Source organism: Chenopodium album, chromosome 16, assembly GCF_948465745.1.
Source record: "Chenopodium album chromosome 16, dcCheAlbu1.1, whole genome shotgun sequence".
NCBI classification, from domain to species: Eukaryota; Viridiplantae; Streptophyta; class Magnoliopsida; order Caryophyllales; family Amaranthaceae; genus Chenopodium; species Chenopodium album.
Window position 1 is genome coordinate 30,719,213 of NC_137849.1, and position 12,368 is coordinate 30,731,580.

Sequence of the window (12,368 nt, forward strand, 5' to 3'; positions counted from 1 at the left end):
TACTCAATGATATGAGTGATGGAGTCCTAACATGTCGTGGCAAAGGGGATAAATTGTTGACAGAGCATTAGATGCGACGATTTATCTAACAAAGAGTGGCTTAAAGCTATTAGCAAAGAGTTGCTTACCTTAGAGTAATAAGTGTTAAGACAAGCCAAAGCATGCTTAATCACTCATTGATTCTTTGGATCTTGGAATCGCCTTATTCTCGCCAAATAGGGACAATTTTAATGCGTGGATAAGACGCTTAATAAGATTGAAAATTTGCATGAATGCTTTTAAATTTCAAAATTATTATGTAATTTTCTTGATAAATGGTTATACTTTGCACTTATATTTGTAGAATTCCAAATCAAACTATATTGTTTTTAATGATTGGTAAAGGAAATCTTGGAGAATAGTTCTCAAAGAAAGGAAATGCATTTCTAAAATACAATTCTCATAAATGACTTTTATAACTAAGTCCAAAAGGACGGTTAGACATCATGTATTCAAAATACTAGGTAGTTTTGATAAACATGAAGTATTGAATTGAAAACTCAAATTGTCAGAAGTTGACAACCAACATATCTTTTCGTTTCATACACTAATGAGTACAACTCATTGATGTAGTAATTCTAGTACGAATTAAAGGAAAAGATGAAACTTTGTTTTACAGCGCACTAGATGCTTAATCATGCCTAACAAAATATAAAATTCAAAGATACTTAAAGAAGCGGTTCTTAAAGATTATGAGATGAAGTATGATAAGAAATATAGGAAACAAGGAACTAAGAAAAGGAATAAGATTCCATTTCTACTAAAGAGTTCATGTTATAATAGTTAACTTAGCAACTTATTGTCTTCACAAGTATCAGGTACTCCTTGAGTGTTCCACTTTGAAAGTGACCTCAAACCATTAAAGTGAAGCTAAGTTATTGTCTTACAAGTTTTGAATGAAGCAAGTGGTGCTACATTAGTTGTAAGGTTGTATGCTTTGTTTAAAGACCTTTTAAAGCTAAGGTTGGAATAAAATGGTTATTATTATGTTCCATAATCAGCAAATAATCCGTTTACACACGCAAAGACTCAGATTCGAAGTAAAGAGCAATAGTTGCGAATTTATTTGAATGGCATGGTTATCTAAACCATGAGTCAAGAATGCTTAATTATGAACAAACATTTCCCTAACATGAAAACTCACAAAGTTCAAATCATAGGAATGATTTGTGTTCCGAACATCTTTAGCAATGTCATATTAATAAGAACGTACTCAAGGCTATATAGTCTCTTGACAGTTGATCGATTCGGAATCATTCTAAGACAAGCAAGTCTTACTTGTTGAAACCGACAAAGTAAAGAGCTATTGTTCTTGGTATAGACAATTGACTCCGAAAGCTAAAGAGGATTCAATTACTTTAACGTTTCACGAAGAATTTGACATAATATGGCTATATTCATCAAATGTGAACAAAACTTGACCTTGAGTAGCTTAAGAGTTCAATGAAGTACATAATCGACTTGGCAACATATCAAAACGTCTTGATTAGATCGAGCGATGTTTGATTGAGCCAAGCGTGACCATCTCAAAGTAATGAATGAAAATTTTCATATATAACTCTGCAAAGATCATAGTATGTCTTCACGGAGACATCGATGTCATTTGAAAATGACTCGAACGATGATGGATCATATCCCTTCCTATAAAGTTCTTAAAGATTTACACAAATGACAAAATGTTACACTAAATAAAATGTCGAAGCTAAGAAAGGACGCCATATTCAGTTATGGATAGAAATAACTTCTAAACGTCTTTTCAAGTATATGTCTAAAACTCTTAGCCACAGTGGGAGCTCACCAGCTTAGCAAGAGTTAGGTGACTCGGTGAGAGCTTAATGGCTCATTAAAGGCTAAGATAGCTCAAGTGGGAGCTAACTGTTTTTTTCACAACGAACTTTTACCTAAAGACAATATACATGTCTCTTTGTAAGAATTCAAGTGAGACTACGGGCATTACCTCCACAACCTAATTGAGAACATAATGTTTGTTGCTCTAAGTGGTGTCTTTCTGGAAAGTAACACATTTCCAAAACGACAAGTGGGAGAAAAATGAACTTGGTGACAATCGAGATTAGCAACAAACTAGAACTGAGAATCTCGGAAGACCTTAAAAGGGTTTCATGAGAATACTTGATCACAAAACCTCTTAAAAGACCTTACAAGTGCCTTAAAAGAGAATTCATTACTCACAAAACTTTTGAAAAGTTGGAGTAAGATCAACATAATCAAAGGGCTTTAAAAGCGCCTTGAAACTCAATGTTTGATGCAATTACCCCGTATAGGTATAGAATTCACCAAAGGCTTGCATTGAACTCTAGAAGTTTATATTAAGTTAGAAATAAACCTAAGACTTACAAGCATACTATTTACTTTTAGTTAGTAAGGGAATAAATATCTTGTAAGATAGCTACGAAAAATCCAAATTTCGAATAGTGGTTAGAGGCCATAAAATCCAAAATAGACTCCATGTTTGAAAATCATATTTAAAACTTGATTAATTTTCATGAAGGGTGAAAGACCCATCGATCGCAAATAAGTTTTCAAGGAGAAAACTAACAAATGTGGAAATGTATATGCATACATAGCTAGATTGGTTGAAAAGGATATAATTAAATTCATGGAGTTGATTTTAATAAAAACCTATTCACCAATCAGATGGCTCAAGTCTTTTCGTGATTATTCTAGTAAAATTGCACATATGAAATATGGCAAAATAGATACCAAAACCGCGTTCCTAAAATAGGATTTTTGGAAGTGACTATGAAAATAGTCTAAGGATTTTGAAAATCTAAATAATGTTATATTTGAAAGCAAGCTCAAGAAATCCATTATGATATTGAAGGTAGCATTGCATAAAGTAATTGGAACGTGCTTTCTCATAAAGTTAATAAAAAGGATTGGCTTATGAAGAAACATATAAATTCTTATGGATAAGAAGTTTAGTGGGAGCAAGAGTCAATCTTGTAAGGTCCAACAAGAAGTTTATGAATTCTATTGTAAATTAACTATCAAATTCTAAATGCTTAGATTTGAAAGTATTTTCAACAATGGATCAAGCTAATGACGATACTTAGTACATATTGGGAATTAAGATCTATTGTATAGACTTAATAAAATGTTTAAACGAGTAAAGGAATTTATCGTGTTAAACATGAATTGAAAGACTTTGAAAGGCTTTCGACCCATATGTATAAAACTATGTAAATGTTTGAATTAAGTTTAAGCTAAGCTAAATACTAAGTCAAACAAGAAAGATTCTAGTAGAGACTTTCAATAGTATCACATAGCAAACAGTTTAGCAAGACTCAGTGAAACTGGAAGAGCTAAAATGTAACATGGATGGAATAAGATTGAGAATCATTCTACAATTAAATCCATCATGTACACTACAATATGGAATCGTCACACGACTTTCTTGCTTAGAGCATGTGAAGTATGTATATAGTACCAATCAACTTGAATCTATGTAATAGATCGTTAGAATATGATTAAGAACATCCAAAGCACTTGGATGAGTATGAGGATGAGTTCTTGACGCATGGAAATAAATATAATCTGAGCATTGATGTTGCAAGCACAAACCTTAACAAGGATCATATCCTTAACAAGGATGCCATTTGTAAGGACGAGCTAAGAAGCGTCGTGCCTTGAGAATGGTAACATGGATGTGCATCCATGTGTAATGGGCGGAAATTTAAGGTAAATTTCCACGATCACAAGTGATTCGGGTATCCCAAATCATTGTGAGCCATTTGGAGTGAAACCCAAGCAAAGCATCATCAGGAAGTCTACTAAAATATATGCTGAGAATATTGTTGCCTTAAAGGCAATAATAAGGAAGATGTTAAATGGAAATTTCGTTGTTGAACGTTAATGATTGTTGGTTGTCAAGTTGAAGATCTCAATCATGAAAATGAGTGGGAGCCATCACTTGGACAATAAATCCTAAATCACAGATAATACATAACACTCTCAAATTTTATCATCTTATTATGAAAGTGATCAATAATGAAGATGTTAAGATTTGCAAAGTAATTATAACTAAACCTATGCAATAAGTGAACGACAACATTCACAATTGCACGAAAGAAATCAAACATATTAAAATATGGGTATGATTTCTGTTAATGTTTTGTAAAGAGTATTACTCTTAAAACCTTTGGAAAAACCATTTATCATAAGATGAAACTTTGAAAGGTTTCATAGTGGAATAAAAAATTATTACTAATTATTCCATAAAACTAATTAATTGTGGTTTAGAATTAAATTATGAGTCCATTCGATTTTGAGAATATTCAAAATAGGGTATCAAGATCAGTCTTGGATAAAGAAACACCTATTAAGTGAACATTGAATATTTTAATCGAAAAGTATCCCTAATCAAGGTCATTTAAATGATGGATGATTAATGACCACTTAAGATTAGTGTGTACGTAGTATGATTTATAGCACCATTTCTTGTGCTACAAGGACATGATTGTCATAAATCATTTGCACAGGTATTGGTTTAGAACCATGCCGGATCGACCTATGAGAGTACTTTAAGAGATTTAAAAATCGTCATAAGTCCACCTCTCATTATGGCTATCGGAACCTCTTTCCTTCACCATGAGTATTGTGAGTTCTCTTGTTTAAGTACTAGTTCGCTTTGATGTTCGTCAAATGTCTGCCGTACATGGGGATTATAACGGCAACACTCGGGCGGCTAGGTCCTCTTAGTAAGAAAAGCTGACAGTACAAGACTGGGAATGTCCCCCTACTAACCATAGGGAACATGTCTTTGTTGTTTACAAGGCCTCTCAAAGAGCGAGACTGTAAATGCATGGCCATGCTCAAATGGATTTTAAGAAATTATCTGCTTATTGACAGTCGAACTTGGATTTCGAGAAACACTTCTGGACGTAATAAGGATGACGAATAATGTTACCTTATAGTTTATGAAGAGACATTAAGTGACATAGGAAATAGGCTATACACAAAAACCGCACTTGTCCGGAATGACAAGTGGAAGATTGATAGGAATGGTGTCCTTCGAACAAGTGTATTATTCCGATAGTGGGTTCGGAATTATTAGAAAGCTAATTATTCAGTGAGGTCAAGTGATCGGAATTCCACGTTGGAGGCCGCTTCCGATCAGTGATATTAATGTATAATTAATATTACAGCTTAATCTTAACTGAACCCTTCGGATCACACCCAAGCAACTTTACGACCCAACACGACGAATCAATCCGGAAGGAATTAATGAGTCGCTCGAGTATTATGAACATAGACATTGGATATCGAGCTAGGAGCGTCGAGACCTAGCATTGCAAGTCAAGTCAAATTAATAAATCGACGAGACATAAAATAATCAAACGACACGACATATTAGGCTAACACGCACTTCCGCAAGCACCAAGCAGCTAGATAGGGCTTGCATACTTGCAAGGGCACTTGCGGGCAGCTAGCAAGGCATGCTGGCCAGCCCGCATCGGTAGCCAAGCAGCGCACAACAACCTTGCGGGCTTGCGGTACATGTTGGTTGGGCGAGGCCCAGCAGCGCACAAAGCAACCTTGTACGCTTGCGGTGCATGCTGGGTGGTTGAGGCCCAGCAGCGCACAAAGCAGCCTTGTGGTCTTGCGGTGCGTGCTGGCAAGCAAAGCCGAGAAGCGCACTAGCAGCCCGCGTGGCTTGCGTGTGGCTGCAAGGCCCAACCAAGTCAAGGAGGGCCTTGACCAGTTTTCCTTGGTGACCAAGGAGGTTGACCGGTCATGCCCTCTTATGATTGGTGGGTTTGGTGGCTTGGGGATCAAGGTGGACCAGTCCTACTTGTGGTCCTTACCTAACCACTCCCATGTGTGTGCCAAGTGTTGTTTGATTATTTGCCTTGCAATTTAATTAAATTAATTGCATTTTTCTCACACTATCATTTCTCCCACATGGAAAGATGATGGGAATTTTGGAGAGCCTTTGCCTTTAAATACAAACCTTAGGAGTTAGGATTATTCACTTGAGTAGGAGCTCAATAAGGCATCTCCACTTGAGAGAAAACCTTTAAGTTCATATAATACTCGAGTAGTGTTTTGGTCTGACTTGGCTAAACTCCAAATACGAGACCGGTTGGGTCGAGTTGCGGGTGGATACCCTAGGAGGTCTCCGCGCTTGCAAGACTTGGCTTTGAAGTAAAAGCTCCGGGTGTGAGCGAAGCACGCGACAAGGGTAAGATTGTCTTTTATCTCTTTCTTGTTATTTAATTATGTCATTTAGTTATATTAATTGTGAGCGGGTCTTGGGGTCGGGTTTTGTTCCGCGGTGAGTTAGACTTACTGAAACTCAACACTATTTCCCAATCGAAACCAACCCAAAGCCCAATTACCAATGTTCAAAGTAAGCCCAAACCAAAAACAATATTACCCAACAACAAAAATGATACAACAAATTTTGTTTAAAAAAAAATGATACAATTACAAAATTGTCAAACACTTCCACTTCAAATAATTTTACTCTTCTTGATCCCACTATTGATGGAAATATTAGTAAAATATTAAAAAACAATGATGAGTTAAACATTGAGATTTTAAAAAGAAATCCCACAATTTCATCTTCTCTAATCTCACACGTTTCCCCTTCTCCTTCCCTTTGCTTCTCCTTAGAAAAATGCAGCCATGGTATCGGCAACAATAATGGAAATTGAACCTTCCACCACCAATTCAAGCCTTTTAAACTCCCCTTCTCAGATTTTAAACTCACAGAAAAACAAAGCCAAAGACAAAAATACCTTAATTTTAACTTCCAATGGAGAAAAACAAAGGAAAACTAACCCCAATCCGACCTCCTCGACGCTCGGCGAGGATAATCAGATGGATATCCAACACTCCACCGTCTCAAACACTGTCCAATAACCTTTCATTCACTCTTAATCAACCCCTAAATCTCTTGGGAAATCCGATAATCAGGGCGGAACCTCTTTCAATGAGGCACGCATTCTCACCCTTCCCTTACCCACCAACTCCACCGCCTCACTTCCCTTTCAACCATTCTTTGACTCCAACCATGACCCCCTCTTAAATCCGTCAAATAGTCCAAACACCTCCACTAGTCCCGAACCCTCACTTATGGTCGTCGATCGAAACTCCGCCAACGCCGGAGAAAATTTCAATGATATACAACACCTTACTTCAAATTACCAAAACAATGAGCATCCAACAAATTCCAATTACACCTCCTCCATCTTAAACACTGACCCTCCGCCCTTGGTATCAACAATAGTAGCTTAGCTAAATTACCAACATCATGAACTAGTTCCACCCAATCCAAACCCTCAAATAATCTATCTATCATCAGCAATTAGCGAGCAAGACCTAGAAAACCCCGATCACCATATGAAAATATTCACAATCAAAAGGGAGTGGTGGGGCTCCAAATAGATGTGAATTTTTGGGAGATGATCAACACAATCAGGGAGTTAGATTCAATGGTGATTCCATTGAAGATGCACGACATAGTATTGATGGATCGCAGCAAAGCTTGGAAAGAGTGGGACAAATTTGACCCTTTGTTCTCAAACGATAAACTAGTTCCTCCTTATCCTGACCTCAATATGAAAATTGTATTGTGGAATGTTAGGGGAGCTTTTAGGAATGAATTTATCCCTCATGCATGGGATGTTAATTCTGCTCATAAGCCGAGTATCTTCATCATTCTTGAGACTAAGAGTGATGGAAATCGTGCTTCTCAAGTTTCCGAATTATTAGGTTTCGATGACTTTAAATTTGTTAAGCCTAATGGTCTTCGTGGGGGAATTTGGCTAATGTACAAGAAGCATACCAAGAACTATTTCCATGCTCTGTTTAAGTTCACCCCAGAGAGTAAGGAAGTGCTTTTTATTGCTGTGCATGCACCCTCTTCACCCTCTAAGAGACATAGACTTTGGAATGACCTCAAGTCTTCTCTACCACCTGATGACACTCCATGGTTATTTCTTGGAGATTTGAATGAGGTGACCAATCCATTTGAAAAATCTGGTGGGATTTGGTTTAGGCAAGCTCAATGTGCAGATTTAAATCGATTGGCAAACGCTGCATGCTTGGTGGATTTGGGATTTTCTGGTAACCCCTTTACTTGGCATAATGTTAGGGAGGGTTTAGACTTGCCGGGGAACCTGAGTTAGCTGAACACTTATCCTAACACTCAGGTATTACATCTTCCTCGTACTTATTCTAATCATAATCCTATTCTTATTTCTTTATTTGATAATCGAAAAGGAGGCCTCTTTTCCTTTAGATGTAAGGCTGCATGGTTGGAGCATCCTGATTTCAATAATTTTTTGTAAATAATTGGGATATGCATCATTCGGATTTCATAAAAGGTAGGGAAGAATTCTTATCTAATATAAAAAAGTGAAACCATGATATTTTTGGTAATATTTCTAATAAAAAAGGAGATTGATTGCTAGAATTGATGGTATCCAAATTGCCCTTTCTAAAAGTTATTCCCTTTTCCTTATTTCTTTAGAAAAAGATTTGGTTTTGATCTCAATCATATTTATAAAATTAAAAGAATTATATGGGCTCAAAAATCTGATTTGGATTAGAGAAAGAATGTAGATTGTAATACTAAATATTTTCACTTAATAGCTAATATCAAAAAGACTAGGAGTAAAGTTTTAACTTTACAAGATGATAATGGTTCTTGGATAACTGACTTAGCTATTCTTAAATAAAGGGCTAAAGACTATTATTTCAAAAGTGTTCCCATAGATGACACCCTTTTAAATTCTTATAGTTTTCCTAAACATATAGATCATTCTATTTTATCAGACTTTGATCTCCCTCCCTCTATGAATGATATTAAACAGGTTCTTTTCCAAATGGATCCAATTAAATCTCCTGGGCCTGATGGCATTCAACCTATATTTTTCCAAAGAAATTGGAATAGTCTTTCTTCCTCCATAACATCCTTTGTTCAGGACTGTTTTCAAAAAGGCTTTATTCCTAATAACATAAATGATTCCTATATCTCTTTAATCCCTAAATGTGATAATCCAATTACTATGAAAGACTTCAAACCTATTGGTCTTTGTAATACTATTTACAAAATCATTACTATATGCATCTCAAATCGCTTAAAAATCGATTATGAATGGCCTAATTAGCCCTTTTCAATCTAGTTTCATTCCTGATAGATCCATTGAGGAAAATATTATTATTATTAAATAAGTTACTCACCATTTCAATAAGGCCTCTAAGAAAGCTAATTTAATGGCTTTAAAAATTGCTCTTTCGAAAGCTTTTGATAGTTTAGAATGGAGTTTTATTAAGGATACTCTCCTAAATATTAATATCCCTCCTAACTTGGTTAATCTCATTCTTAGTTGTATTTGTATGTACTCCCTCCATTTCTCTTTTATGGAATAGGGAGATTACAAACTCCTTCTCTCCCTCGAGAGGAATCCTTCAAGGAGATCCTCTTTCACCTTATATCTTTGTTCTTTGCTTGGATCAACTTTCTCGTATGATCCAAGAAAAAGTCAATGATGGAAATTGGAAACCCTTGAAAATTGCTAAAAATATAAATATTTCCCATTTATGCTGATGATGTTTTTTTGTTCGAAAAGGCTACTAACTCTAATATTAATATTATGATGCAAGTCCTTGATCACTTCAAATGCATCTCAGGTTTATCCATAAATATTCAGAAATCTTCTGCTATTTTCCCTAGGAAATTGAATTATAATGTTAGGAAGTCCATTTGTAACATTTGTAATATTACCAATACTTCCAATTTTGGAAAGTATCTCGATATTATTATTAGTCATAAACGTCTAAGTCATTTAGATTATTTCCCTCTCCTTAATAAAACTTGTGCTAAAATTAAGGATTGGCAAGCTAAGCTTTTAAATATGGTAGGAAGATGCACTCTCATTAAATCCGTTTTAAATTCTTACCTTGTTTATGCCATGCAAACTAATATTCTTCCTGCTAGTGTCCTTAGGGATCTTCAAAAGAATTGTAAACAATTTCTTTGGAATCGTGTTAATAGATCTAGATATATCCCAAGAACTAATTGGAATGTGGTTTGTGATCCTATGGCCAAAGGTGGTCTAGGTATAAGAGACCTTAAAAGATGTAATTTATCTTTTATGGCCGAACTTGGGTGGAAGATTTTAACTTAACCTTCTAAATTATAGGTCTAGATTCTAACCAATAAGTATCTTAAATATAGCAACTTCCTAGACTATAATTTAAAATCTTCAGATTGGATTATATGGAAAGACATCCTTGTTGGTAGACAGACCCTTAAATCGAGAATAATAATTAATATTGGGGATGGTGAGGATACTTCCCTTTGGTATCATCACTGGATTGGGGACTTCCCTTTATATCTTTACCCCATGTAGACACCTGATTGTGTCTCCCCAAAAACCAAACCCAAGGATGAGTACTTTTCACGTCATTAATTATCGAACGAGGTAAAATGTGAAAGAGTCTCATGATTCCTTTGTTTTTAATAAAAATATTTCTTTCTGTTTTCGAAAATCTTTCTTTTCGTACTCTATTTATGAAAAACGTCCATCCCAGTTTAGTTTGGTCAATAATCAGGGTCCAATAATTGTGTAGTTGGATAGGAATTGAAAAGACCTTTCTGACGATATATTATAAGCCCAATTCCGAGTTATAACGAGGAAGTTATGGCTAAAATACTAAACTGGGCCTAAAACGAGTTTTATGTGCGACCTAATGACCATGTAGAGGGTCCATTAATCTTAGTTATATTCCTAAACCAATTAGAATTAATTAGAATCTTCTATAAGTTTCTAAAATAATTTAATTATCCTTTTTGAAAAGATATGATTAAAGAGTTTGAAATTGAATAAAACTCCTCTTTTTGAAAGTCCTAATTCTATTCGAAATGAAAGACGTTCAAAGATAGTCAAATATTATTTTCGTGCCTCCTAATTTTCATCCAAATCTGAAATGGTTGGATAGCTCTTGAAATTATCTTTCCAATGATATATTATAATATTAATTCCGAGTTATAACGAAAAAGATATGAAAGGAATACGAAACTCTATCCAAAACTGACACCCTCCCACTATTTCGGTCATATATTTTATTCTACAAAAGATTTTAATCTAAAATTCCAATTGGATTTGAAAGTAGACTTCAAGATCTTTCCAACTACATATTATATGTCTTATTTCAACATCTAGATCAAAAGATATGATAAAAACAAAATACGCAAAAAACTGTCTTATCGCGACGCAATAATTTTGTCGCACTGCGGTGATCCTATCGCGCCGCGACAGATCAGTTTTATTCCGATTTGAATTTTAATTCTTTTCTGATTGTTTTCGGTCGTTTTTCTCTATAAATAGGGTCTTTTTCCTCCGGTTTTGATCACCAACAATGACCAATAATCATCTATTCTATTCTTTCTCTCTCTAAGCTAGAAGCTTGTTCTTTCTCCCTTTTTCTAAGTCTTGCCTTTTCAAATACAATATTCCTCCATCACGAGACTTAGACACACCTATCCAAGCTCGAAATTGCCTTCGCCCTAGACGTGAAAGGTTGATAATTTCCGAGGGTTTGGTCCCAAATCCCTATTTCAATTATTTAAATTAATTGTGTGATTTAATATTTTTATTGAAGTTACTAACGTGTGTATTGTTTTGATAGAAAGAGATACGAGGCAACAAAGTAAGTAGTTTCGTTGTTCTATTTATTTAGAAAGCATGCTTAGATTATATTAATTCCTAGTATCATGTTAGGATTCTTTTATTGCTTTCTAGTATCATGATTAGGTTGCTTCCTATTTCTAATATCATGTATGTCTCTAGTAAAGTGTTAGGGCTAAAGTTTTGATCTTTATTGTTTAGTGACATGCTAGGGTTTGTTATTAATCATGTTAGTATCATGCCTAGGATCTTGCTAATATTATACTTTGATGAAAATATTATTATGATGATGATGATTTGTTGTTTCAATATTATTGCTTGATATTATTATTGTTATTGCTTGATCACACCCTCTCTTACAAGTTTAAAGAGAATTTGTACTTAAAATCACGCTTAATAAGATAATTAATAATTTTATTTAGGCTAATATGATTTTAATTCAAGTGATTGCCAATAATAGAATTGTTTGTGCATTAATATCAACCAACATAGATTAAACAGGTTTAGGGTCAATTTATTGATTGTATGTTAGTTAAAAAGCACACATGAATATGAGAAGAATAAAGTAGAGGCCTGTATTTAGGGGAAGTTCAATCTCTTTTAGGTAGGATTTGTACCTTCATCCCCGAATATCCAGTCATGGTTCCGGACGACTATGGAGTTAGCGAT

The 12,368-nt window shown here is 35.0% G+C and overlaps 1 protein-coding gene across 1 annotated transcript; it reads left to right on the plus strand.

Moving 5' to 3' along the window:
- The first annotated feature begins 7,496 nt into the window (after positions 1-7,496).
- Positions 7,497-8,192, plus strand: LOC145584063 (uncharacterized). Its single transcript, XM_081641001.1, has one exon. It carries the CDS (start codon positions 7,497-7,499, stop codon positions 8,190-8,192), a length of 696 nt encoding a protein of 231 aa, XP_081497127.1.
- The last annotated feature ends 4,176 nt before the right edge of the window (positions 8,193-12,368 follow it).

Coding starts and splice junctions, on each gene's coding strand:
- LOC145584063 (XM_081641001.1), top strand. CDS start 7,497: ATGGTGATTCCATTGAAGATGCACGACATAGTATTGATGGATCGCAGC.